Raw genomic sequence first — 24,606 nt, 5'->3', positions numbered from 1 at the left:
CTTCGAGCACTGTTTACCCCGTGTGGTGTAGATCCGTATTCCACGTGCTTATCGCTCTCCGCCTCCGCGAGAGCTTCTTGTCTCCGAAACCCCCTCCCCTCACAATAAGTTACTAGGGAATTCCAATTGCAGTCACTGCTATCTGTGAAAACCACCTCTGTGACAAAATGACTTCCACTATTGAGTTGGCCTCATCCTTCATCGAGGGTGCCCCGCCCGGAGAGGTATGTCAACAACCTGTGTTCCCCGGCCCTGCAGCTCAAGCCACAATAGCTAACATACTCTGTTCCAGCTTGCAGATGTCGTCTCCGGTAACTTGCCCATTTCCTCCGCTGCCTAGCCCAACTCCTCCAACCCCGACTCCCGCGTCCGCATACTCATACTGATCCCCGCCGTTCGATAGATGTGCAGGCCCTTACCTCCGAGGGTGAGGACATTGTTCCCTCTCTGGTCCCCGCATTCAAACGATACAACGAGTCCCAGCTTGCAACAGTAAAGCTGCCAGGGTCAAGCGAAGAGGTGGGGTGAACTATTGACTGTTGCGCGGATGTCGCTGACAACGCTTCTGGACAGGTCATCGTCAGTGAATTTAACGCGCTCGAGGATAATCGCTATTTCGACCCAGAGAGCCAGACTTCTTTTGAGGTCGATCATACCACACAGGTAGGCTTTCGACCCAATCGGTTGTTCGGACCCGCGGGGCTGACTCGTGATAATAGACTGCCTCTGGGGCACAATCATACCACTTGGAATCGGAGAATGCGGACTTAATGTGCGAAATTTTTGGTTTGGTTATTGTGACGCTCTGCTGACTAGAATAGTAAATCGCTACTCAAGTCGTTCGGGGCTCATGCCCGTGAACACTACCCCAGCAGCAGTTACGGCGTCTATCCTATCGAGAACGACTCCGCCGTCGCTATTCTCTTGGTCGCCAACCGATACTCCCCTAACAACTTCTGGTGAGCGATGAACTTGATCTTGGTAATCAAGTGAAACCGAGCTAATGATGCCATAGGAACGGTCGCTTCCGCGCAATTTACCAGGTCCCCGTCTCCTCCCCCTCCACCTTGACCGGCAAGATCCAGGTCGACGTGCACTACTACGAGGATGGCAATGTGGCACTCAACACTAACAAGCCCGTCAGCGTCAACCTCCCCTCCGTGTCTGCCGAGTCGATTGTTTCCAAGATTGCGGCTGCTGAGCGCGATTACCAGGAGGCTCTGAACCGGGCGTTCGTGCAGACTGCCGAGGGTTCGTTCAAGGGTCTTCGCAGACAGCTTCCCATCACCCGCCAAAAGGTGGAGTGGGAGAAGGTCGGTGGATACCGCCTGGGTCAGGACATCTCAGGCGGCAAGGGACGGTAGAGATTGATCATATTGTTTGAGATATATCTCTATTTTTGCAAGCATCTCTCGTTTTGCGTAGCAATTGTTTTCAATCATATCATCGAGTTCCAAGGTTAATTGTGTGTGTGTATGGAGTGTTTGTATATTCCCAAAGTGTAGGGTGGGGATGGGAGCCAACGGTTGATCCGATATATACATCTCCTACACATTCCCTTTCGGTCAAGTGCAACCGCGCTTACCATGCCCAACAACTGCATTAACAAACCTCTCCAATATTGGAACAAACCACTCACCGCGTTTTCAATTTAGCCAAATTAGGCATTGGAAGGATGAATAAGCAGAACTAGCGCCCACTTGCACGCGGAGCTCAGTTCTGAGCCGCCCGCTTCAAGCCTTAAACACATCCCTTAAGACCGGACAACAACAGTGTTGCAACGCAGCGATGATCCAGCAATTCTCCCGCTTCGTCAATACAGGCAGCGGTCTGGAAAAGTCTCTCCGCCTCATTCAATGCGTGTCGCAGGTCGTCGCAGCGCTCACTACGAGCACTGCACTGGCCGTGCAATTGACGACCGTCAAGTTGCAATTGGCCTTGAGTGAGTGTCTTATATGATTATCCCAGTGTATCATGAATAGTTCTGATACCATGAAATAGCACGGAGATATTTCCGCTTCTTCGGATTCATTGACTCCTTCCAGCGTGTTTCTGCTTTGCTAGGCGGGGATGGGTTCAGCTCGGTAGCCGGCCTAATCGAGCTAGCAAAGTGGACTTGCTTTGGCCTGTACTTTGTTCTGGAAGATCTGACTATTGTATGTGTCTTGATTTAATTTTAATTGATGAACAGTACTGACAATGAACTAGCTCCACGCAATAGGTGTCTATGCTGTTCCCTGGAACGACCCTGTCATGGACCAAGCCAACACTTTCTGGCTCTACGCTTTATCTTTCTCAGTGGCTGGAGCTCTTTGGGAGCTACTTTTCGGAAACCCCAAGCAGCCCTCTAAGGTGGAAAAGAAGAGCGAGAAAGCTCAACCAGAGCAAGTCCCACCCGCTAAAGTGACTCCCGCCTCCACCCTTGTCAAGAAGGTCGTGGTTGATGGATGTGACTTGCTCATTCCGTTGGAGCTTTTGAGATGGTGGCCCACCGGAGATGTGGTTATTGGATCGACCATGGTGTTGAGCACACTACTCACTGCCCAAGATATCTGGGCAAAGCTGTGATACGTGCATATTGAAACTGTTCATGTACAGACATAGACATACAGTACATTCAAAAGTTAGAATAGAGTTGTGTTGCGGTTCCAAGGTTACTTCCAAGGTTCACTCATCCACATGACAACCTCATTGCCAACCATACTCACAACTTCAAACCCCACAAAAAAAGAAGCCCAGCAAGGCCACAACGTCAATGGCCTCTCAGAGGAAAGCAAAAGCAAAAAAGAATGGACTCGCGGGGAATCGAACCCCGGACCACTCCCATGCTAAGGGAGTATTATACCACTAAACCACAAGCCCAGTTCGATGGAAGAGGCCAATATTTTTAGAATAATGAGCCTAGACAGCCGTAGTGTGAAAAACGTGGCAGGCACTAGCCCTATACAGACTAGCACCTAAATAGCGAACCAATTATAAGTCTAGAATGGAACCCTCGATTTCAGGGTCGCGTGGTTCCCGATTGGGAAGGTGATCTACACTTGATCTGGGGATGGCAGCTCCTTTTGGGGTCCAAAAACCGCAATACAATCAGTCATGTTTGGGCGTCCACGGAGTCAGGGATGTATTCTCTGTAGAAAGCGCAAAGTGAAGGTGAGTGATGTGATTGGAACACATCCTATACACTCCTAGAGTACGGAGTAGACGGCAGCTGACCGAAGCAGTGTGACGAGGGGAAACCTGCCTGCGGGAACTGTGCCGTGTATGGTAGGAAATGCCCGGGGTATCAGACGAGCATTCCTCTGGTATTTCGAAATGAGAATAAAAAGATTGAGAGATTGGTCAAGAAGGACCAAAAGGGATCACGAAAGAGCCGATCGCAGCGCGAAGATGTGACAGAAGTCGTTGTTCGATCTACTGCTATTCCGACACCCGAGCCTGATCTCACGATCCCTCGGTTTCTGCTGGACTCGTCGTGGGAATATCATGGGCACTGTTATTTTCTCGATCAGTTTACTCTACCCATCGAACCAGACGGGAGCCCTGAACCCCTTGATTCCATTCCCATGCTGTACACATTATGCCAAAGAAACCAAGCCGGAGCACCCATGGAGAGCTTGCGTGCAGCAATGGACGCTGCGGCATTTGCATCCATGGCGAACCATGCCAATGTATCATCTTTGGCGGTCCAGGCCCGAAAGAAGTATGGCCAGGCCCTCAAACATCTGAACATCGCGCTATCATCAGTACAAGAGCTGTCAGAGACGAGACCATGGGAGCCATAGTGTTGCTCATGCTATTTGAGGACATTAACAGCGAGCGACAGAGCCTCATGAGCACCCATGTTGCCGGTATCCAGTACCTCTTAAAGCTGCGAGGGGTCCAGCAGCTTGGTGATCCTGCGACTCGATCTTTGTTTCACTTTGCATTTACACAGATGGTATGATTGAATGTTATCGTGAGACAATATATGACTGACATCAACAGTTGATTCAATTCGTGGGCCTGAAAGATCCCGTGCAAATCGACCTCGATTGGTTATTGGAAGTTCTCAGTATCCCACACCCGATCTATCAAATGATGGCCGGGAATATCAAGATCACCAAATTCTGTGCTGCTGTAGCAAGTTTGCTTTCGAGTGCGGAAGCCCAGGCACTTGATACATCAACCCTTACGTCGCTGCTCGAAAGAGGCGAGCACATTGACCTGGAATTTAGCATGTGGCACAGCGGTCTGCCGGAGGTGTGGATGCCACGCAAGTTTCAAACGTCTGGTGGGGACAAGTTCATCTTATACCCAGATCTCACGTCGGCGGGTGTTTGGAATTACTACCGCGGGACACGAATAATTCTTCAGCAGACGTTGTTAGATATCTACAGGTGCCTTGATCATCTTTCGGTACTGTGGGCCTCAAATGGGGCTTTCACACTGCATCCTCCGGAGGAGATCATCATTGATATGGTCACTGAGATATGCGATACTATTCCCTTTGCCTTGGGCAAGGTTGATACAACCGGTCGCCCAATATTTCGGTCGGAAACAAAGGCAGTGCAAGGCTTTGCACTGCTTTGGCCGGTGTTCAGCGTGACACAGTGTGGCTATGCTACTGAGGCTCAAGACGCCCAGGCTCGGTCAGCACTCCAAGTTATTGGGTCCACGCATGGCATACGACTAGGGATGGATTTGAGCCGCGAAATGTTCCCGGTAAATCGCGCTGTATCAGCACACTCGCAGATTTTCGGAGATCGTATCGGGTTCATGAACAAGGCGAAGTAGAAGGCGAAGTTCTACGCAAATCCTGATCGACCCACAGATACCCATGAGATATTTCATAATACGAGGATGAACTATATTTACACCAATAGGCTTGTTTTCAAACGTGTGGAGACAAAGATGAGTGCACGAAGTTATACGAAATGCCAAGCCATTGGGTAGACCCAATCGTCCACGAGTTTTGGTTCACGCGCCCCATTGATCGTCATCGCCCAATTAGGCAATGCTCGTATTTACCTTCTTTGTATATAATCGCAAGTTCGCGAGAGCACCCAACCCAAACACAATCAACCATGGCTACTATCACATCTGAACACAAATTGAAGGAGGAGATCCAATCCTCCGCCTTGTCTATCCGGTCCGAGAGCACTGTCTGCACTCTCTCCGATGCCCATTTCCAGTCTCCGCGCATTCTAACCGTGAACGCACGAGGTATCGGTGCATTCCGCCTACCCATCCCATCCCGACAAACAGAAACCTTCATTTACAACCCCGACGCCACAGAGGCATACGTCTCCACGCGCGACAAAGTCTGCTCAGGAACAGCAGTCCTGTCCCACCCCAAACGCGGAGACTTAATCCGAACTGAATACTTCTTCGGTCCGAACCGAGATCCCGTTCTGCATCTGCTGCAAGTTCCCGAGTCCACCGGTGTAACGGTCTCTGGAAAATGGACCTCGCGAACTATGCAGTTTGTAATGCCTGGAGGCAGACAATTCGAATGGGAATATGCAAAGCAGAAGCGCGCAGACGGACAGAAAGTTAATTTGATTGTTTTCCGCGCCGTCGAGGCGGAGAAGAGCCACAATAGGATCGCGCAGCTCGTCCGCGGGGCCGATACTCGTACTCCGGGGACTTCGAAGTGTACCGCTGGGAACGGCGGGGAGCTGCAGATCGATGAGGCGGCGTTGCAATACCATGAATTGGACGAGGCGATCGTTGTTGCGACTTGTCTTATGATGCTTAAGAGAGAGATGGATCGTCGGAGGATGTTGCAATTCGCAATGATTGGAGGGGCCGCCGGCAGCTGAGGAAGCAAACTGCGTTATAGTATATACAGGTTTTTCATAGCGTCTTCAATTCATCTGGTATCTATTCTCTATCGGATATCTTTTCGTTTTCGTTCTATAATCTCACGTCTTCACACGGGTACCAGCCCCTCAATTGATCGAAATGGCTCACTTGCGCTCAGCCAACAGCTGCGCGATGTGTCCATTGAGCCAGTATCCGTCCAGCTCATCATTAGACATGGTCTTGGCTCCAGAGATCCAGCCTCTGCAGACTCCATCACCCGCCCCGCAGGTGCACTGGAAAGACTGGTCCATCTCCCACTCGGTGCTGGGGTAGAAGAAGGTGAGGGCGTCGCCTGTCTTGAGAGGACGGTTGTCTACGACGCGCACTTCCATGCGATCCATGTCGAAGTTCAGAGTAGGTGCGCAAGAGTGGTTGCAGTAGACCAGGTCGGAATTGAGCTCGATGTGGCTGTCCGGACCGGTCTGCACGCTGGTGTAGGCCTTCGTGCCGGGTGTAGCCGTGGTGATCTTGGCAAAGACAGCACCCGCGGGGAGGTCGACGAGAGAAGTGGCCCCACTTCCGAAGGCTTTGGTGCTTCGGTCGACGCGCAGGCGATCGGGATGGGTCGGAGCTGGGAGGATAGGCGCAGCAGCGATGGGGTCGGCGGATGGGGCCATGGTGAGAGATGGGAGGAATTGAGAGAGGGGGAGAATAGGAAAGGTATGTTGGTGCAATCATGCGAGGAGGGGAGAGTTTATTTAAGACATCCTTTCAACCGAGGGAAGTCAAAGGAAGAGCCAACAAGAGGACCGAGGCCCATGACGACAACGCCGCGGAGAGCAGACCTAAAAGTGATTAAACCGCATCCACTAATGCCCATTGGCATTAGTCGCGTCCATTAGGCTCAATGTGGGGGAAGTTGGATCTTCTAGCGGGTGATCCGACGCTTTCAGTCGCTCGGTGAAATGAACACATGCAAATTCCCCGCTTTCGGTTTCAGAGTGAGAATCATATAGAACACACATCTCTCTCTCTCTCTCTCATCCATTTCTACAGAAATCTACTTAGTTTAACTTCCGAAGCAGTTCCTTCCCGTCAAGCCAGCGCTCGAGATTCTCGGCGGTTTCGCGGTACCATCCTCGCAGTAGATCTTCCTCCCCGTATCCCATGTGGGGTGTCAGCAGCACCTCACTGCGCCCATCCTGACCCCAAGGGGTGGTCCGCCAAGGACTATCAAGAGGCAATGGCTCTGGGTCAAAGACATCTAACGCGGCGCCGCGGATGCGACCTGTATTCAGAGCCTCGAGAAGCGCCGTCTCGTCGATCAATGGCCCACGAGAAGTATTGATGATAAAGGCCGAAGGTCGCATGCTGTTCAGCTCGGCCGTACTAACGATGCCGCGGCTCCGATCGGAGAGCACGCTGTGTACACTAACAATGTCCGCCTGTTCGAAGAATTCCTGCTTGGATGCTGCGACGACGAATGTGCCAGCAGGTAGACCTTGAGCTTGAGCTTGCTCGTCGGCTTTAGCTTGAGTCAAGTTTGTTGACCAGGCCAGAACCTTCATTCCAAATGCCAGGCTTGCAATGTTCCCCACTTGCGATCCTAGCTTCCCCAAGCCGAGCAGTCCTAGTGTTTTCCCCGAAAGATTGACGCCGAGGGAGCCCTGCCATCCCCCACGCTTAACAGCCGCGTCATCGCGTGCAAGATTCCGTGCCAGTCCCAGAATTAATGCCCACGTGTGCTGCACGGTCGAATTGACACCGGGCGGTCGACCCTCGGTGCCCGCTACGGCCACATTTCCCCGCGTAAACGCCTCCAAATCTAACGCCAGGTTGCGAGTACCGGTTGTCAACAGGAGTTTCAGGTTAGGAAGCGCTGCAATTGTTTCAGCGGAGAAAGGTGTGCGCTCGCGCATCGCAAGAACGACGTCGAATGGGGAGAGTCGCCGGATGAGATCATCGCGCTGGGCCGGAATGCGGGGGTCGAGGGTCTCGGGGAAACTTGAAATTTCGACGCGCGATTCAAGGTGGGCAAAATATGCGGGCGCAATGCCCTGATAGTCATCAAGAATTGCAAATTTGATAGTCATCTTGAGATGGCGAGAAGTGAGAAGTGAGCGACAGCGATTTTGGAAACAATTCAAGGCTTAGAAATACCCCGGGTAAATGACGAGATTTCGGCTTTGGATTTATCCATCTGGTGGGGGGTCATTGCATCCCCAAGCCGAGAATACTCTCAGAATCGAACTGACTCCGTACTCCGTAGTAAAATGCAATTTAAGATCTTAACCGAATATCAAAGAATACCCATGTCTAATCTTGGTAGCCCCGAGCCTGCATCTAGAGACCATGTGCCTGAGGACTAAATGTATGCGGAGTAACAACCTTGGAAATGCAATGAGAATCCACGGCATCACAAACTCATGGGATCGGATCCCTGATCATAATGTAATATGTCTCAACTCCAGCACCGCCATAATCCGCATAGTCGAGTCTGACGTCCTCCACATGCTTCCATCCATATTTGAGGTAGGCCGGAACGCCCTCGGGGGTAGCCTCAAGGTAAATACGTGACTTGGTAGCATCTGCTTTCTCGATACCCCATTTCAACATCGCAGCGCCGTATCCGAGGCCTTGATACTCGGGTAGAACAGCCAAGAGATCAAGAACTGTCAAGTCAGCAATGCGCAAACGCGGGGTCAGCCTCGGAACGCACCTATATCCTCTTCTGTCGTATATTTCTTGCGACTCTTTTCTAGGACCCCCTTGAAAGCAGCAAAGACCGCAGTATTCATTGGCTGTGGCGCAAAGGCAACGGGGTCTTTGGCAGATAATGCGCCTTGATCACTCAGCGTGACGAGGCTTTGTCCGAATGAAGGCGGAAGCTGCCAGCGAGCATAGACGGCCACTTCGCCATTGTCGCTGTGAATTTTGAGAACATGCATGTTGGGATTTGCAAGATGTTTCATTCCAACATGGGTCTTATACTCTTGGAGTACAGTCTTGCCAGACTGTGGAAAGATTTGGCCAAGGGCAAGACGGGCGTGGAAACTGAAAACATTGATTTTGGCGAGTGCTGGCCCATCGGCCTCGACGGCATATTGAATAAGATTCATGTTGTGCAGTTGAGGAAACACAAACAGTTGAGTCAATCGACGGATGTAACCTAGAAAAGGTCCCAAGCCACTAATCCCCGTCGGTACCCCGATCCCCCCAATCTTAAGTCGCCGCACGCCTTAGCCGTCTGGTGAAAATGACGTCTTATGTTGCTACTTCGAAGCATTAATCGAGATTGAAATAAATGTATATGAAATTCCCTATTGCCTCTATGTACAGCGTGAAATAAACCAAAAAAAAAAAAAAAAAAAAAAAAAAAAAAATGAAATGAAGGACAACAAAAGATCGCTTTCCATACTCCCGAGGTCATTTAGCTGAGCGCTGTCCCATCTCACATTCCGACAATAGTATATGCGCTGAGTTGCCATCGCTAGTCTGATCGAACATGCCATTCTTGGTCAGACGACGAGCCCTCTTGATCAATCTGCCAGGGTGGTAGATGATAAGAACAAGCATTGCAAAGAACATCAAGAAAGCATCAAACACATAGATATAAACCTCCTTAGTGTTGACATCGGTCTTCTGGCCAGCTCCGAACTGAATCGTTCGCATCAGGTTGCGCACCATCAACGCAACACAGGAAACGTAGATCGCCCACATGTATCGCTGCCATGGCAGATCGGGATAGTGGTTGAGAATAGGAGTCGGCCTTTGCTGGAGACGTCGATGGAACTTTGCTGCAATGTAGATAAAGAAGGCAAAGACGACCAAGGAGAAGATCAAGCCTGCCAATACAACTTTCTTGCCGATCTTCATGATTTGTTCGTCACCTGTCACCTGGACACCCGCACCTCCGAGCTGCGTACAAAAGCACAGGACATCGTTCATGACAAACACAAAGGTGAGCCACTTGACGCGCATGCTTGAGAGATGTTCGGCGCCGAAGGAGCGTATGATGCGGCCGAGGACCATGTAGACTGTGGCTGCGACGAGGGGTGGGGCACAGAGGATAAGCATTTCTTGTAGTGCCCATGAACTGATCTCGAATCGGGATTCATGAGACCATGCTCGACCATAGTAACCGAAGGTTTCACCTGTGCGGATCGTTAGCTTCATGTTTACTTGGAACTTTGGGAGAGAAGGAGTTCATACATATTCCTCCCAGTATTAAGGGAATGAAGTAGGCTGCACGAAATGGAAACATCAAAACGATGTGCGCAAGGGTTGAAACTCCGAATATACCCATGAAAGCATATCCAGCTGTGGCGGATGGGGTATAGGGATAGAATTCTACCGTGGGCGCAGACCCGTTCACGCCGGGGTGGAAAACAATATCCATTTCGTGTGATCAAGAGATAAGACTTTTTGTCTTCTCATCTTCTCATCTGGGAGGAAAATGGCCAAGCTTTATAACGTGGGTTGAGGTTTGATCTTTGGGAACAGTTCTAATTCTAGATTCCCAAATAGGAAATTCTGCGAGCGAATACGTTTTGTGGGTCCCGGCCCCACTTAGATTAAGACTCTGCGTTTATGCTTGTTTCTCCAAGGGTCTATTCGAGATACTTTGAGAGGATCTGATACTTCAAAATGTATTTTTAGTCCAGTGGATCTAATTACAGATTCGGCATTGAGACGAGTGTTCCAAAGTTCCACGGGGTGCGGAGTAGAGGAGACAAGATTGGCTAAGTGGTTATTGTTTCTTGTCTTGACTACTCCGTATAGGCTGTGGAGTCGCGGACAAGGTTATTCCTCTCTGAATAACCTAAAGTTTTTGAATTAAAAGTATTATCTAGCTTGGTTGTATTATATGTTATATGTTCGCACTCCTTAACATGAGAACGGCATGAATGTCAACCTTGGAAGCATGTCTGTAGGGCTGGAAGCCAAAATAAGGATTCCAATACGAGTACGCGAAAGTCTGCCTGATCCGGTACCGATCAGCAACTGTACCGCAGTCCCGGCTGGTTATTGAACCATAACACCATCTCCTGAAATTCCAAGGTTCCTTGGCAAGTCTATTGATTGTTGCCTGTCTTTATACCAGGCACTCGAACCCTGGAAGATAGCGCATCACCGAATATTTTTTTCATTTTGGCCAATCCGGTATTTATGTCATTGTCCACAGGGAGGATCTTCTACTGTCTTCATAGATTCACTTGCTTATAGCTCCTTTAAGTACCAGTACACTTGAACGAAGCGATCCGACTTGAGTGCTCTATCTTTAGTATGTTGACCTTGTCCCAGTACTTTGTGTACCCCATGGACTCCCGTTATAGCCCTCCTGGAATCGCTAGAGTGGATCCATCCCCGTGAGTCGTGTTCGTATACATCTCCCGCGTCACAGGTATAAATGTTCTCCAGTGTTTTCTCTTATAACTTAAAAAGGGAGAATTCCCCCGAAATTGTTAAAGTATCTTTTTTCAAAGCCACATACTGAGATCTTCTCACCAACCTCATGTTGACATATCTCAACTTCTCCATTGTCGGGCTGCTGGCATTAACTGCAACTGCAGAGAAAGCTTGCAAGCTTTCCCCCAACGATGTATCCTGGCCATCACTAGATGAATGGCAGTCTCTCAATCAGTCCATCCAAGGGACCCTCATCAAGACATCCCCGGCCGGCTCATCATGTTACCCTGGCAATCCGTTTGGATCCACCGAAAACTGCACCGCGGTGAAGGATCATTGGTCATCTGCTGCATACCATGCTGCCTGGCCTGAAAGTATCGACTACTCCATATATGCGAACAACTCTTGCCTACCACCCGGCGTTGATGGATACACGAAAGGAAAGGAGTGCAGTATTGGAGGCTTGCCCCAGTACATTGTGAATGCCTCGACCGAACACCAAGTCGCGACTGCGATGAAATGGGCATCACAGAGAAATATTCGAATTGTTGTTAAAGGAACGGGTCACGATCTTGGCGGAAGGTAAGTTTATCGCAATTGATCTCTCAATTCAATGGCTTTGGCTGACTTCTCCTAGATCGACTGGTGCCTTCGCCCTCTCTATCTGGACCCACAACTTCAAGCGCATTCAAAGACATCCTCAATGGAGACTGCCTGGAACAAACCATACGGCAGACGTGATCGTTGCCGGCAGCGGAAACAACTGGGGAGGAGTTTATAATGCAGTGCACAAGATGAACCGAACGGTGGTCGGTGGGGAGGATGCTACAGTTGGCCTAGGTGGACTTATCCAAAATGGTGGACATGGCCTGCTCTCGAGTCACCATGGGCTTGCATCAGACCAGGTCTACCAAGTCACTGTTGTGACCACTGAGGGTCATCGCCTTGTCGCCAATGATGCACAGAACCAAGACCTATTCTGGGCTGTCCGGGGCGCAGGTGGCGGTCAGTACGGAGTAGTCACGGAGTTTGTCTTGAAGACACACCCCGTCCCTAGGAATGTGGTGACTGGTGGCATCTCTTTCTACCCAAGCCAGAACTCAAATGCGAGCGAGATTGCTTCTTGGAACGCATTTGCTGAAGTGATGGCTCAAATCCCAGACTTGATGGACACCGGAATCACTGGAACAGTCACAGCGTTGAACAAGCAAAAGGCAGTCTCGTATATGGGACTGGAGCAGGAGATGCCCGGTGTATCTGGCATAATCAGCTTCACTGGCTTCAACATGACTATTGAGTCAATGAACGCCTCCATCAGCAAGCTGGCAGCCCGCTTCGACCTTGCCAATGTGAATGTCACTATGCAAGCATCCTCAGCCAAAAGCTACTGGGCCTCTACCAAACCGGACCCTTCAGTCAGCAATGCTGCTGGATCCGTCAGTCTTATGACAAGTCAACTTTTGGGTAAAAATGAGCTTTCAGATATCCCCAAGAGCAAGCTTGTCGGCCATCTGAAAGCAATCATGGTCTCGCAAAACACCACAGCGGGAACCATGCTTATTTTCGGGCTACAGGCCGGAAAGGGACCTGCCAGCGTCCCCAAACTCAGACATGGCAGTACCCTGCCGGCCTGGCGCCAAGCATATGTTCATGCCATGGCATACAGTGCCTCAATCAATTCCTCTGGTGACCCTAGTCACGAGTTGAAGGCTGGATCTGACTGGATCAATGAAGCTCAGGAGCCTGTTTGGAAAAATTGGGCACCTCGGTCTGGTTCCTACATGAACGAGGGTAACCCCTTCAACATCAACTGGAAGCATGACTTCTATGGGGAGAACTATGAGCGACTCTTCGATATAAAGCGCAAGTATGACCCCAGCGGAAGCCTTTTTGTCTGGAGTGGAGTTGGAAGCGACGAGTGGGATTATAACTTGAACAGCGGGTTATTGTGTCATGTATGAAGAAGAGAAGCCCTATGTGATGCGACGTGCATAGATGAATGCCCCTCAAATTGTGCAAATACTCAACTAAGATACAAAGACCATAAAGAGAATCTGCACTCCGTTTGTTGCTATCGGAGAATCCATAGCCACTGAGAAATGATTGGCTCTTCTAAAGGGGCCGTTTGATCTCGTTGTCAACGTAAACAAGCACCTGAAGATCACTCGTTAGAAAACACCTTGAGCCCACTTGACAATCAGAAATATCACACTGTTTACGATCAGGAAAGAGGCGCACAAACACATTGTGAGTCAGAATTAGGTTAGTTTTGGATTAAACTCACATGGAGGATATAATACCACCACTACAAGTTCTACTACCTGTATCCTACAGTACATACATCGGCCAGGCTCTTGTCCTACGCCAGCAGATGGATAAGGACCAAATAAACTAAAACATTCCAAATATTGAGATACATATGGAAGAGAAAAAGAGCGAGCTTAGAAAGCCGTAAATTACTATCTCTTTCTTACGTTGCCCACTGCTGCCGCTATCAACCCGCTGTCCCCCCACTTCTGATTTTCACCCTCCGACTTGTCCACAAAATGGCCACGTCTCGTACTCTTTTGGCTTTCCAACATGATGCTAGTCTTGACACACTTCAGACGAGCGTGATATCTGTCAACACTTTCCATTCTCTCGAAGAATCCAACCGTCAACTTTTCAAAGATGCTGACGAAAGACACCATGTTGTTGTCACCGAGAAAACCATCTTCCACCCTCAAGGCGGTGGCCAGCCCTCAGATGTAGGCATGATGAAAGGCCCCTCTGGCAGCTTCACTGTCACAGCCGTTCGCATGGATGCTGCGGGGCAGGTGCTCCACCTTGGCCTTTTCAATGACGGCTCAATTTCGCAAGGAGAGTCAATTGAGCAAACAATTGACGCCGAGAAGCGCCTGCTCTACTCCCGTCTGCATACCGCCGGTCATGTACTAGGCTCAGCCGTCCGATATCTGCTAGAAAAGGAGATTGAGAACTTTGACGAGCTGAAAGCCTCTCACTTCCCCGACTCCGCGGCATGTGAGTTCCAAGGCTCGATCGAAGGAAAGTGGAAAGACCCCATCCAGAGCAAACTGGATGAGTTCATCGCTGCCAAGATGCCAGTCCAGATTGAGTGGTGGGATGAAGATGATTTCCGCTCCCGTGGGCTGGAGCGATTGATCCCTGATCGCAGTCTGGTACCTGCTGGTGAGAAATCTCGTGTTGTGAACATTGTTGGCGCTGAAGTGTATCCCTGTGGTGGCACGCACGTCGATACGACAGATTTATGTGGACCTGTTGCTGTGAAGAAAATCTCGAGGAAAACCGGAAATTCTAGAGTCAGCTATGTGGTCAAATAGCCGATTGTCCAAGGTGTGGCCATTATAAACCGAAAGCAATACTTCGGGCTCTGAGATTACCCAATAGACCGGAAGATTACCACATGGCTGTTACAGTAGACATGCAAAGTGTATGAACTCTAACACTATGTTACAAGAATGCGAACTGCAGCCTAAGCACAATCCCAGTGCAATTAGGGTTTATGAACAAGTAGCACTGCCTAAGTCGTACAGTTCACCGAGCCTCCGTATTCTGAAGTGGATAGTTCTCTTCTGAGGGACCGGCACGAGATATGAAGGGTCGCGAAAGACCCTGCTCTTCGTCGTCCAATTTGGCAAAGCCGTCCGGTCCAGCAAGATCCGCCTTGTCGTAGGGAACATCACAGAGAACCGAGCGTAGAGGTGGGTAATACCGGCGGTACGAGAACCAGGCTATTAACATACCCAGGAGCCCTCCACATGTCACATCATACACATCATGTCGATAGTCATCCAAGCGCGATATCGCGACCATGAGCGCACACAGCAGTGGAAAGAATGCTAGCAGACAGCGACCTAGATCTGTCCTGGGTCGGAAGACATGCATTTGACCAGAGAAGAAGCTATCACATTAGATGAATCAGCAATATCGGACTCAAAAACTCACAGATAGAGATATCCTAGACCGGCAAATGAAAAGCTACTGTGGCCACTGGGGAAGCTGCGCCATCCTTCTTGCAAGATGTGCTGATTCGCTTCTGTACAAACAGTCCATGCGACCAGCGCATTGTTTGGTGTACCGCGCGCGGGTTTGCAACGCGATATTAAATCGGGGCGAGGTCTTCCCGCCGCGTTCTTGACGATATCCGTCAGAAGCGAGGTCAACATCAAAGCCACGAAAAGGCCGAGGACCGTCACTTGTGTCTTCTGCACGCCGGCGCGAACCATCGCTGACCAAGCCAGTATTATGAGGAAGGGTATCAATCCGGCAAACACGACAGACCACACTGTATCCAATTAACATGATGCGACATGTATAGCGTTGTGAGGTGACCTACAAACAGGGACTCGCTCGTGAACGGCAAATGGGTATTGAATGGTTTTGTTGTCGAGAGAAAACATGCGGTGGAATGGGGTCACGAATAATTGAATCTGTTCAGTGGTCAGAATTGTTTCTGTTCATAAAAATTGGCTTCATACCAGGACCCATCCCATCACCAGGAATCCCAGCGCGATGTAGTCGGGGCCATATGAGTGTTGTGCAAAACGCGCTGCAGCCCCAGCGAGCCCGACTCGCTGTAATAATGGGACTGAATTATGCCCCGAGCCATTGTGAGACATCCTTGAAAATCCCCGAAGACTTTCGGAGAACTTCAGGATATGCAGCTGCGGAAGTTGCTGAAGTTGCGGAGGTGAAGGATATCAACGCACGGACCATGACGCGGCCAACTCCAACCTTGACCTTTCTCCAGTTTCTCAACTGCACTCCCAAAATGGCCGACGAAAGCCAACCGAGAGCCGTGAACACGGCATTTGCGCCTCCACCGCCATTATGGAAGCACTTTGTGCCCGAGAATATTGAGAAGTTGGACAAAATCAAGGCCGACGCATCCAAGGGCGAAGATGGACGACCTAACAAGAAGAAGCAATGGTCTGCAGCAGACTTACGCTCTCTTGAGCTGCCATCGGAGCTTCGCTACCTCGTTCCCCCTGATATTCCAGAAGGCCAATATAGTGTCTTTGGCGAATTACAAGCTGTTGGTGTCTCCGCTTAAGCTCCGAGATGAACAAAACTGACCACGAACTAGCTGTCAACCGCATTGCCATCGCTGAAAGAACAAGGAATCGATCAACTCTACCCAGAACCTTCCGCCCCTACAGCCGATCAAGACTCACAGCCATCCCCTCTCAACCACGCATACTACCTCCTCAAGATCAGCAAGTCCCTGCTCCTCAACTTTCTGGAATTCGTGGGTACTCTATCAGTATCCCCGGAGCAGTTTGAATCCAAAGTGCAAGACTTGCGCAATCTGTTCATTAATGCGCATCATCTTCTCAACTTATACCGTCCTCACCAAGCCCGAGAATCTCTTATTATGATGATGGAAGACCAACTCAATCACAGCCGAGAGGAAATCAAGCAAATGGACAAGGTCAAAGCAGACGTCGAGAGCTTGCTGGAACAGTTGCAGGCAGAAGGTCGTCGGGCCGTGCCTAGCGAGTCAGAAGAGGACAACGATCAGGCCAAGAATCTGAAAGAGAAGGCTGATGAACACTCCCGCCTAATTTGGGAATTGCTGGACAAAGAGAACTGAACATGACCTCAAATATCTCTCAAATTATCACATCCGTGGTGTGTTTCCATTGGAGAAATGGACATACCACAGTCGTCCGGTTGCCATCCACCGGTCCCTTATGTGACTCGCGCGCTAGATCCACCATTATGAGCGGACTCTCGCATTTATGGCCAAACAGCCTACCCACAAACCCCGAAAGTGAGGGGTCAGATATCGGAAAGCACATGCTGGCTGGTCATGGGCTTGGGTGTGCCAATTGCAATGCCGAGAAAAGTCGCATGAATCTCGAGCCAGACAGCTACATAGCACTGGTCATAGTCGATCGATCTGCGAACGAAATCGCCTCCGGATACTGTAAATAGCCACAGCAGATACCTATCGTTCGCATCAAGGAATGGTCCCACCCTATCCTGGTCGAGTCTGTCCTGGTCGTCAATCTCACACGCTCCGAACCGTCTACACTCTTACCTTTGTCCTGGGTACCGTTTTGAACTCTTGGTTGCCTGAGACCCGAGGATGATCACTAGGACATTTCTAGTTATGCCAAACAAACTGCCTCCGAAATATTCAGGTCCATGGATAAAATGTATTCCGTCAAAGCTAGCAGCTAGATCTACCCCTGGGGCCTGGATCTAGGTAGAAGCTCAGAAGTGCCCAGATGTTACAAAAGTCGAGTGAGGAGCAGAGATCCATTGAATATGACCTACCTATTCTACCTGATGTAATTGACCCGACCCAACATCTAATAATATGTCCCTATTATACACATATCATTATGTCCTTTATATCATGACCCATATCCACACTCCAGCGCCCGCCAGAAACAAAAACAAATTGGCAATCTACTGGCCTGCACGCTGCTCAGCCCAAGCCTTATCAATAGCACACTCAGCCAACCGCTTCAACTCTAAAATAAAATCAGCAACGAGCTTGAAATGCTCAAGCTCGGTATCAGGCAATTTCCGAGAGAATATGCGCTCAATCATGACCGTGGCAACGTTCAATCGGTCCAAGTCTCCACGAGAGTGTGGATCCAGTGGGTTCTGAAGGATGCTGCAGAATATGGTGAGCAGCGCCGACATCGGGTAGAAGATCAATGTCCTAGAAAGTTAGATTGAGCATTCAAACGACGTGGATGGGTACGTACCAGAAGACACCGTCTACCACCACATGCTCTGCTGCCTCGAGATAACATAGACTTGATCGGCTAGCTTCGACTGAAAGAGCCATGCTGGAGCTCACACCGTCCATCATACCGCTTTGGCCCTGTACCCACGCCTTGCACCTTCCACTCGCTTGATGAATGATGGTCATGCATAGGTGGTAGTTCAAACGCAACATGACGGAGTGCATGCTCATATTTGAATCGGAAGTCTCGGAAGAGAAAGACATTGTCGGACGCCACTTTGGGGGCACTGAAAGTCGCCATTCTTCCAACCCATCGTCCAGTTCACGGATCGATTTGAGGAGCTCGGCATCGGTCTTTTGAAGACTGCTAACTGAGTAAAGCTCACGATGTGCCCGTGCCTTTATAATGCTGAGGCGCAAGTCGAATGGGAATACCGGACCAAGGAACGGCGCGTCGTCATCCTCCACATCCATGAAGGCTCGATCAAGGTATCCAGGTGGTAGAGTAAGATCACAGTTCTCGTCAGTGATAGTTGGCGGTTGACCCGTCCGCAGAGCCAGGTCCTTGTCAATAGTGTAGCCAATCCAAAAGAGGTTGCGTAGTTGCTGTTGCTTTTGCTGGCTACGTGGGTCATGAATGAAGGTCTGATCTCCGTTGAGATTCCCGCCAAGCATGAAGATGAGTCGGGCAGAAATCGCAGCGTAGTAGTTCGTTGCCCGCATATTTCCCGAGGATAATTCAAAGAGAGTCTAGTACGATCAGACAAGAATAACATTTCAGGTTGTCAACTCACCAGCATTGTTAGAGCCTGGGCAGAATCTAAGCTAGCAGACTCTTGCAGAACTTGCGGCATCAAGAACTGAGCTCTAGTGGCAAGTAAATCATGGTCGATTGGGGGAATGTGAAGTGCACCGACGATCTCGTTGACGGGAGGTAGACGTGAGACAAATGTGAGGAATGCAATGACACAGACCCGAGCACTGGCTTGACCATATGTGAAAGAGGAGATGGACTGCTTGTAAGCAGTACTAATCGTCTCCTCAAAAAGTTCCGTGTCAACGACAGGAAAGATACGGCGCATGACCTTGGAGCGTTTGAAGGCCTCGACATAAACCCGCAGAATCCCGAGGTCAGGCAGCTCGAAGGGATTAAGAGCGTTCATGTTCATTAGCAGAGTATTGAAACTCTGCCCGCGCTCCTTCTCCCACGGCGCACGCGCCGGACACAGCTTGTCAAGTGAAACGGACTGTCCCGTACGAGCGGTAATCCATTCCTGTCCTTCGGGAAAAAGGAATGGTGTCCCAGTGAGTAGGCTAATCACACCCAACTCTTTGCCTGCAAAGTGGACCCGTACTGATGACGAGTCTGGGGGTTGATTAGCACTGGGAGAAGTGCTCGTGGTTGATGCTGTAGAAGCCTCGATTGACCGCGGAGACTCAGGTACTGGCACTATTAGCTACAGCCTCAAACCGAGTGAGCATGACTCACAGAGTTGTTCCCCTCTCAAGTTCTCCGCGAGCAGCTGCTCAATGCGACTGATTCGTTCTGACAGACGCGAAACCTTTGGCCGTCTGCGCTATTAGTAAAAATCTAAAATAAGCTCGTTCCAACTTACGGTTGATCCTCAGGTCCTTTCCGCTTTCTCTGTACCGCTCTATCGAATGTGCAAGGCATGTTATGGTGGCTACACCAATTACATTGCGGAACAGCGGCATCACATTTGATCTAGAGCAAGTTAGCTATAATCCATAATCCAAGGAAACAAAACGTACCTTTCGTCTATAGCATGAGTCACAGGCCCGAGGCGTCCGCCTACGGGACTCTCCATCAGATGCTGAATGCATTGCAGGTTAAAGAAATAAGCTCATGGCGTTCGGAAGGCGATCCAAAAGAAACTCCGCTGACAAAGACGCCGCTGACTCATCAGGCTGGGCCCCAGGTCCCGTAGAGTTTATTGGATCAAGTTTAAAAGGGTCTACTCCGTTCGTGTACACATCGCTGAAAGGTTCGAGTGGCCCTTATACTAGGGTTCTTGAGCCTGGTGAGATTTGCGTTGCTCAATTGAACGACCGAATATGTTCTGCATTGCTAAAGGGCTATCAAAACCGAAATCCAAACCAAAACCGCACAGTTCCCGAAAGCAGAATTAAATTAAACGTGGTATAGCGATATTGAATCCCCATGTGATATTCATGGCCTAGCCCCCTTGGATCGGTACGCGTGAACAGACCAGTGTTCAACGGTTCGAAGGGACCACATCGAGGTAGATCAGTGGCGATCGAGATAAATCCTAGTGGCAGCTCACATCACTGTGCAAATGCAACAATCGCACTCTTCATCGCCACAGTCGCAACCAAAACACGGCTTAGTCACTGGTTTGATGGGCTTTGTGATGGAGCTACTGGAGCTAGAGGGAAGGGTACAGTCGACCGGAGCCGAGGTAGATGTGACTGCCATGGCGTGTAGATCTATAAGATGATTAGACGGGAAACAAAACCCATGAAAGCTGGGAACGAACTTATTCAAGGATAGCGAGAGACGTAGGGCTGAGAACCGCGGGGTTTGGGGAGAAGAAAAGGGAAAAGGTAAAGGCCCAGGCAGCCATATATTGCCCTTCCCACTTGAAACTGCCGAGAAATCACAAATTATTGTCGTCGGCTCCGGTCTTGATAGTGCAATCAGTCGGTATGGGCTCGCCACGTCACAGGGTCCAAAGCTTTGCCCATCTCGTGCATGTACTTCGTATTAGTTTAGTGACCACTTCCCAGGTTGTCTTGGACATGTGCATCGTAAAAGCTCGGGCTGCTTGTGTGCAGGAAGAATTACATTACGTCATAGCACAGTTACACTACACAGCTACTAAGAAATTTGGAGTATAGAATCAAAATATGCAGTCATTGACAGTATGTACAGCAGCAACTTTTGAGGGGTTCATCAATCATCGCCGTAGTGACCGGGGTATCGTCTAGTCATCTCGGGCGTCCAAGCCATCCGTCTATCCATTATTCCTTTTTTTTGGTTCATCATCAATCAATAAATAAGATGCAGCTTACAGCTGCTCCACCCAGGGAGCGCTACCAGCTTGCATCTGGTTGAGCCACTTGACGAGCTCAATGAGCTCAGCCCGGCGCTCATCCTCCAACTGGTCCTCATCGCCGGTAAGGACGGCTTGGAAGACGGGAAGGAGGGAAGGAGTGAGCTCGCGAATGGTGGCATCCTCCCACTTGTACATCTGGCAGATCATACGGTAAAGGGGCTCGTTCTCCTCGAAGTCATTCTTCAGGGGAAGAATGTTGACAAGGGCGGGCAAAACGTCCTTGACGGGGACACTGTCGCGGTAGCGCAGGATCATGCGGCTGACGCAGCCAGTGGCGTTGTCCTGAAGACGGGAGACATCCATCTGGAGGCAAGACTCGAGACGGCTGAGGATAGTGGGGATCTCCTTGGCGATCTCGGCCTCAGCGTTGGAGTGCTGAATCAGACGACCAACGGCGTAGGCGGCGTTGGACTTGGTCTGGGGGTCCTCATCGGCAAGACGGTGAAGGAGGAGCTTCAGGAAAGTACCGGTCAGGGGGTGACGGCGGCACCCATTCCATTGATGCACTCAGCGAGAACACCGACAGCAGTGGCGCGCTCGAGGGACTCGCTGCTACCGGCGTAGCGGAGGATAGTCTTCTCGAAGACCTTCCAGAGCTCAGCGAAGCTCTGGCCGAGAGCGGCAGCCAGACCGGAGACAACGTCAAGGGCGGTGTCAACGACAATCCAGTCAAACTCTGAAGTCTCATCACCAGCCTCGAGAGCCTCATCCTCAGGGCCGAACTCGACCTGGCAGATGTGCTGCTTGGTGATGATGTCACCGACCATGGTGATGACATTGTGAAGCATGGTCTCGCTGGAGATAAGAGCGGGGCCGCAGAAGCGCAGGTTCTCAGCCATGTTGCGGTTGATATCCGCGACGGTAGAACTATTATTGATCGGTCAGCATTCGAATCAGGAATATGATGAGTGATAAAAGATCAAGTAATGAGGAGATTTCTCAGAGTGTAGACTTCGCCGTTTACATCAAGTGTGCTTTTTGCACATCAAAGTGAGCTGGGTTAAGCGGAAAAAATCATCATAGAAATCATGGGAATGGGATGGGCAAGGAATGTTAGGAGTAAAAACATACCGGTCGTCTTCCTCAGTCCACATCTTGACAGTGGCGGTCATGAGGATCTCACCGAACTTCTGGACCTCCTTCGCGGGCTGGACCTGAAGGGGAAGACCAGGCTGCCACTTGGCCATCTGGCCAGTCTCCTCAGCGATGGTGAAGAGCATGGCGTAAGAGCGGTGAAGAGTGCTGATGGTGCTCTTGCGAACACCCTCGTAGGGGTGCTCACAGAGGGGCATAACGTGCTCGATGGTCTTCTCGAAGTATGGGAGGAAAGAGCTGCGGGTGTGGGTGACGAGATCACCAATAACCTCAACAGCAATCTCCTTCTCAAGAGACAAGGGGGTAGTGGCGGTGATGTCGTCCCACTCATCCTCATCGTCAAGATCGACGTCCTCGATGTCTCCATCGTCTTCGTCGTCGGCGCTTGCAACCTTGACCTTGCGGCCGTTGAAGGTGACCTCCTGGCCAACAAGATCCTTGGCAGCGCTGCCGAGGTCGACGTCGAGATCATTCTCGTCCTGCTCAATGCAGTCGAAGAGACCCTGCACGACACCCTCGAGGAAAGGAGAGAAGTGCTCGCCGTAGACCTTAGCCATGGCACCCCAGAAGATGTAGGTGCTCTCCTTGAGGCGAGAGTGACCGAGGTGGAGGGCCTCCTCGGTAGCACGCATGAGGGGCTCAACGTACTGCTGGTAACGCTCGGGACCAGCGGCAGCAGCCATCTCACCCATGGAGTCAGTGACGCTAGCGCGGAGGTCAAGCTCATCCTCGGAGTCCTTGACGGCAGCGAACTCCTGGAGGAGGTGCATGGACTCGTCGAAGAAGGAGAGGAAAGAGTCGCCAGCAGAGGAGGCGAGGGATCCAAGAGCACCGGCAGCGAGGGCCTTGATCTTGAAATCAGGGTGCTTGAAGAGGTTGTGAAGGATGGGCACAAGCTCAGCCTGGTAAGGAGCGACGTCCTTCTCATCCAGACCATCAACAACGGCATCAATAGCGCTGATACCAGCCTTGATGATGTCAAGAATGGGACCATCTTCCTCACCCTTGTACTCCTGCATGGCGGAAGCCAAGTTCTGGAAGAGGAGGGGCATGAGACGAGCGTGCTCAGCGCTGAGGTCCTCAACGAGATCCTCGGCGAGGCGAGCAACGGAGTGCAGAGAAGCCTGGCGGACCTTGGGGTCCTGGTCGGCAAGGAGCTGGAGGACCATGGGGAAGATCTCCTTCATCTGGGTGCTGATGAAGTCGGGGGCACCCTCAACACACATGCCGAGAGCCATGATACCGGCACGGCGGTAGTCAGGGTTGGTGCTGTTGAAGTACTGGCCCAGAGAGTTGAGCAGGGGAACAACGACCTGGCTAGGGGGCAGGCTCTGGGAGAGGATGTCAAGGAGACCGAGGGCGGAGCGGGCAGGGGTGATATCGTCATCACCGATAGCGACATCGCCGAGCTCAGTGACGATCTGGAGAGCAGTGCGGGTGAGGTCCTCACCAACGCGCATGCCCTGAACCTTGAGCTTGCGGTACTGGATGGTCTGCATCAGGAAGCTGATGGCCTGAGTGCGGACATCCTCATCGACCTCAGTGTTGGCGGCGATCTGGTTCATCAGGATCACCAGGTCCTTGAGGTGGACAGTGAGCAAAGCAGGGTCGAAGCCAAGAAGGTTCTGGAAGACTTCGAAGCACTGAAGAACGTGGTCCTCGTCGTTCTTCTCAATGGAGTCCTTGAGAATAGCGACGGCAGCGGGAACGAGCTGCTGGAAAGCCTTGACAGGGGCCTCATCCTCCTCAGAGTCAAGGTGGCTAGCAAGCTTGCCCAATGACATAAGAGTGTTGATGCGCACCTCGGCACTTTCGGGGTCCTGGATGGTCTTGCCGAAGAGAGCGAAGAGCTCGCCGAACTTCTCCTCAAATCCTTCACCAATGGTGTCCAGGATAGTGAAAAGAATGTAGATGGCGACGGCACGCTCAGCAGCGTTGCCACCGTTACCAGCCTGCAGAAGCAGGTTGGGCAGATCAGCCCACTCCCCATCGACGAGATCAATCTTGGCAATGGCAGAGATGATCTGAGCAATGGAGTGCTGGACGAGAGAAGAGCTCTCACCCATAGTGGAGCGAAGCAGCTGTTCGCGGATCTGGGGCTTCTGGTCGGCGCCAACCTTCAACCAAAGCTTGGAGACGAGGGTACGGGACTCGACGGAAGCGAGCTGGCGCAGATTCTGATCATCGTGGGTGGTGCAGATCTGAATCAGGAAGACCAGAGACTCGGGTTTGTTGTAGAATTCCTTCTGCAGAACTCCGGTCGCCTCCTTCAGGTTTCCCAGGGAGGCTGGATAAAAGTCAGAAAAAGCTCTGGAATTTTCTTCAAGGAGTAAAACTTACGGTCCAGAATGATCTGCAGCTGCTGCAAAAAGCGTTGCTGGTCCATGATGGAGGAATGTGCAAGATTTTCAAATTTTTCGCTTCAAGGGGACCCAGGTCTCGAAGAGACTCAGGTAGAAAGAGCAAAGATTGAGCAGTCTGTCTCACGACAAA

The 24,606-nt window shown here is 50.8% G+C and overlaps 14 protein-coding genes across 14 annotated transcripts; 7 read left to right on the top strand and 7 right to left on the bottom strand.

Annotated features, from left to right (window-relative positions):
- Positions 1–167: 167 nt before the first annotated feature.
- On the top strand, positions 168–1,364 carry N7506_008599 (F-actin-capping protein subunit alpha; the record flags this gene model as incomplete). Its single annotated transcript, XM_056957892.1, has 7 exons — positions 168–224; positions 293–311; positions 404–519; positions 574–663; positions 720–772; positions 822–959; positions 1,016–1,364. 7 exons carry the CDS (start codon positions 168–170, stop codon positions 1,362–1,364), a joined length of 822 nt encoding a protein of 273 aa, XP_056807282.1.
- Positions 1,365–1,788: 424 nt separating this feature from the next.
- N7506_008598 (PEX11 domain protein) lies at positions 1,789–2,568 on the top strand (the record flags this gene model as incomplete). The annotated part of the gene is made up of 3 exons (XM_056957891.1): positions 1,789–1,942; positions 2,002–2,156; positions 2,209–2,568. 3 exons carry the CDS (start codon positions 1,789–1,791, stop codon positions 2,566–2,568), a joined length of 669 nt encoding a protein of 222 aa, XP_056807281.1.
- Positions 2,569–3,096: 528 nt separating this feature from the next.
- Positions 3,097–4,776, top strand: N7506_008597 (Zn(II)2Cys6 transcription factor domain-containing protein; the record flags this gene model as incomplete). Its single annotated transcript, XM_056957890.1, has 4 exons — positions 3,097–3,153; positions 3,225–3,757; positions 3,817–3,940; positions 3,988–4,776. The coding sequence occupies 4 exons, from the start codon at positions 3,097–3,099 to the stop codon at positions 4,774–4,776; spliced, it is 1,503 nt and encodes a 500-aa protein (XP_056807280.1).
- Positions 4,777–5,066: 290 nt separating this feature from the next.
- Positions 5,067–5,804, top strand: N7506_008596 (uncharacterized protein; the record flags this gene model as incomplete). Its single annotated transcript, XM_056957889.1, has 1 exon — positions 5,067–5,804. The coding sequence occupies one exon, from the start codon at positions 5,067–5,069 to the stop codon at positions 5,802–5,804; it is 738 nt and encodes a 245-aa protein (XP_056807279.1).
- Positions 5,805–5,951: 147 nt separating this feature from the next.
- N7506_008595 (uncharacterized protein) lies at positions 5,952–6,464 on the bottom strand (the record flags this gene model as incomplete). The annotated part of the gene is made up of 1 exon (XM_056957888.1): positions 5,952–6,464. One exon carries the CDS (start codon positions 6,462–6,464, stop codon positions 5,952–5,954), a length of 513 nt encoding a protein of 170 aa, XP_056807278.1.
- Positions 6,465–6,851: 387 nt separating this feature from the next.
- On the bottom strand, positions 6,852–7,880 carry N7506_008594 (D-2-hydroxyacid dehydrogenase family protein; the record flags this gene model as incomplete). The annotated part of the gene is made up of 1 exon (XM_056957887.1): positions 6,852–7,880. One exon carries the CDS (start codon positions 7,878–7,880, stop codon positions 6,852–6,854), a length of 1,029 nt encoding a protein of 342 aa, XP_056807277.1.
- Positions 7,881–8,211: 331 nt separating this feature from the next.
- On the bottom strand, positions 8,212–8,906 carry N7506_008593 (GNAT family N-acetyltransferase; the record flags this gene model as incomplete). Its single annotated transcript, XM_056957886.1, has 2 exons — positions 8,212–8,459; positions 8,507–8,906. 2 exons carry the CDS (start codon positions 8,904–8,906, stop codon positions 8,212–8,214), a joined length of 648 nt encoding a protein of 215 aa, XP_056807276.1.
- A 307-nt stretch (positions 8,907–9,213) lies between these two features.
- N7506_008592 (RTA1 domain-containing protein) lies at positions 9,214–9,963 on the bottom strand (the record flags this gene model as incomplete). The annotated part of the gene is made up of 1 exon (XM_056957885.1): positions 9,214–9,963. One exon carries the CDS (start codon positions 9,961–9,963, stop codon positions 9,214–9,216), a length of 750 nt encoding a protein of 249 aa, XP_056807275.1.
- A 1,339-nt stretch (positions 9,964–11,302) lies between these two features.
- On the top strand, positions 11,303–13,157 carry N7506_008591 (putative isoamyl alcohol oxidase; the record flags this gene model as incomplete). Its single annotated transcript, XM_056957884.1, has 2 exons — positions 11,303–11,778; positions 11,834–13,157. 2 exons carry the CDS (start codon positions 11,303–11,305, stop codon positions 13,155–13,157), a joined length of 1,800 nt encoding a protein of 599 aa, XP_056807274.1.
- A 585-nt stretch (positions 13,158–13,742) lies between these two features.
- On the top strand, positions 13,743–14,537 carry N7506_008590 (putative alanine--tRNA ligase; the record flags this gene model as incomplete). The annotated part of the gene is made up of 1 exon (XM_056957883.1): positions 13,743–14,537. The coding sequence occupies one exon, from the start codon at positions 13,743–13,745 to the stop codon at positions 14,535–14,537; it is 795 nt and encodes a 264-aa protein (XP_056807273.1).
- Positions 14,538–14,751: 214 nt separating this feature from the next.
- N7506_008589 (phosphatase PAP2 family protein) lies at positions 14,752–15,836 on the bottom strand (the record flags this gene model as incomplete). The annotated part of the gene is made up of 4 exons (XM_056957882.1): positions 14,752–15,118; positions 15,163–15,502; positions 15,554–15,647; positions 15,696–15,836. The coding sequence occupies 4 exons, from the start codon at positions 15,834–15,836 to the stop codon at positions 14,752–14,754; spliced, it is 942 nt and encodes a 313-aa protein (XP_056807272.1).
- Positions 15,837–15,988: 152 nt separating this feature from the next.
- On the top strand, positions 15,989–16,810 carry med7 (mediator complex subunit MED7; the record flags this gene model as incomplete). Its single annotated transcript, XM_056957881.1, has 2 exons — positions 15,989–16,252; positions 16,304–16,810. 2 exons carry the CDS (start codon positions 15,989–15,991, stop codon positions 16,808–16,810), a joined length of 771 nt encoding a protein of 256 aa, XP_056807271.1.
- Positions 16,811–17,634: 824 nt separating this feature from the next.
- Positions 17,635–20,378, bottom strand: N7506_008587 (Zn(II)2Cys6 transcription factor; the record flags this gene model as incomplete). The annotated part of the gene is given in 8 exon segments (XM_056957880.1): positions 17,635–17,893; positions 17,940–18,291; positions 18,307–18,670; positions 18,715–19,364; positions 19,410–19,497; positions 19,572–19,646; positions 19,694–19,733; positions 20,254–20,378. 8 exon segments carry the CDS (start codon positions 20,376–20,378, stop codon positions 17,635–17,637), a joined length of 1,953 nt encoding a protein of 650 aa, XP_056807270.1.
- Positions 20,379–20,970: 592 nt separating this feature from the next.
- N7506_008586 (putative importin beta-4 subunit) lies at positions 20,971–24,499 on the bottom strand (the record flags this gene model as incomplete). Its single annotated transcript, XM_056957879.1, has 4 exons — positions 20,971–21,471; positions 21,501–21,885; positions 22,090–24,400; positions 24,454–24,499. 4 exons carry the CDS (start codon positions 24,497–24,499, stop codon positions 20,971–20,973), a joined length of 3,243 nt encoding a protein of 1,080 aa, XP_056807269.1.
- Between the last annotated feature and the right edge of the window lie 107 nt (positions 24,500–24,606).

Source organism: Penicillium brevicompactum, assembly GCF_028827555.1.
Source record: "Penicillium brevicompactum strain IBT 35665 chromosome Unknown utg000006l_segment0_segment0, whole genome shotgun sequence".
NCBI lineage: Eukaryota > Fungi > Ascomycota > Eurotiomycetes > Eurotiales > Aspergillaceae > Penicillium > Penicillium brevicompactum.
Note: the sequence above shows the minus strand (reverse complement) of the source record. Positions and strands in the feature narration are given on the sequence as shown.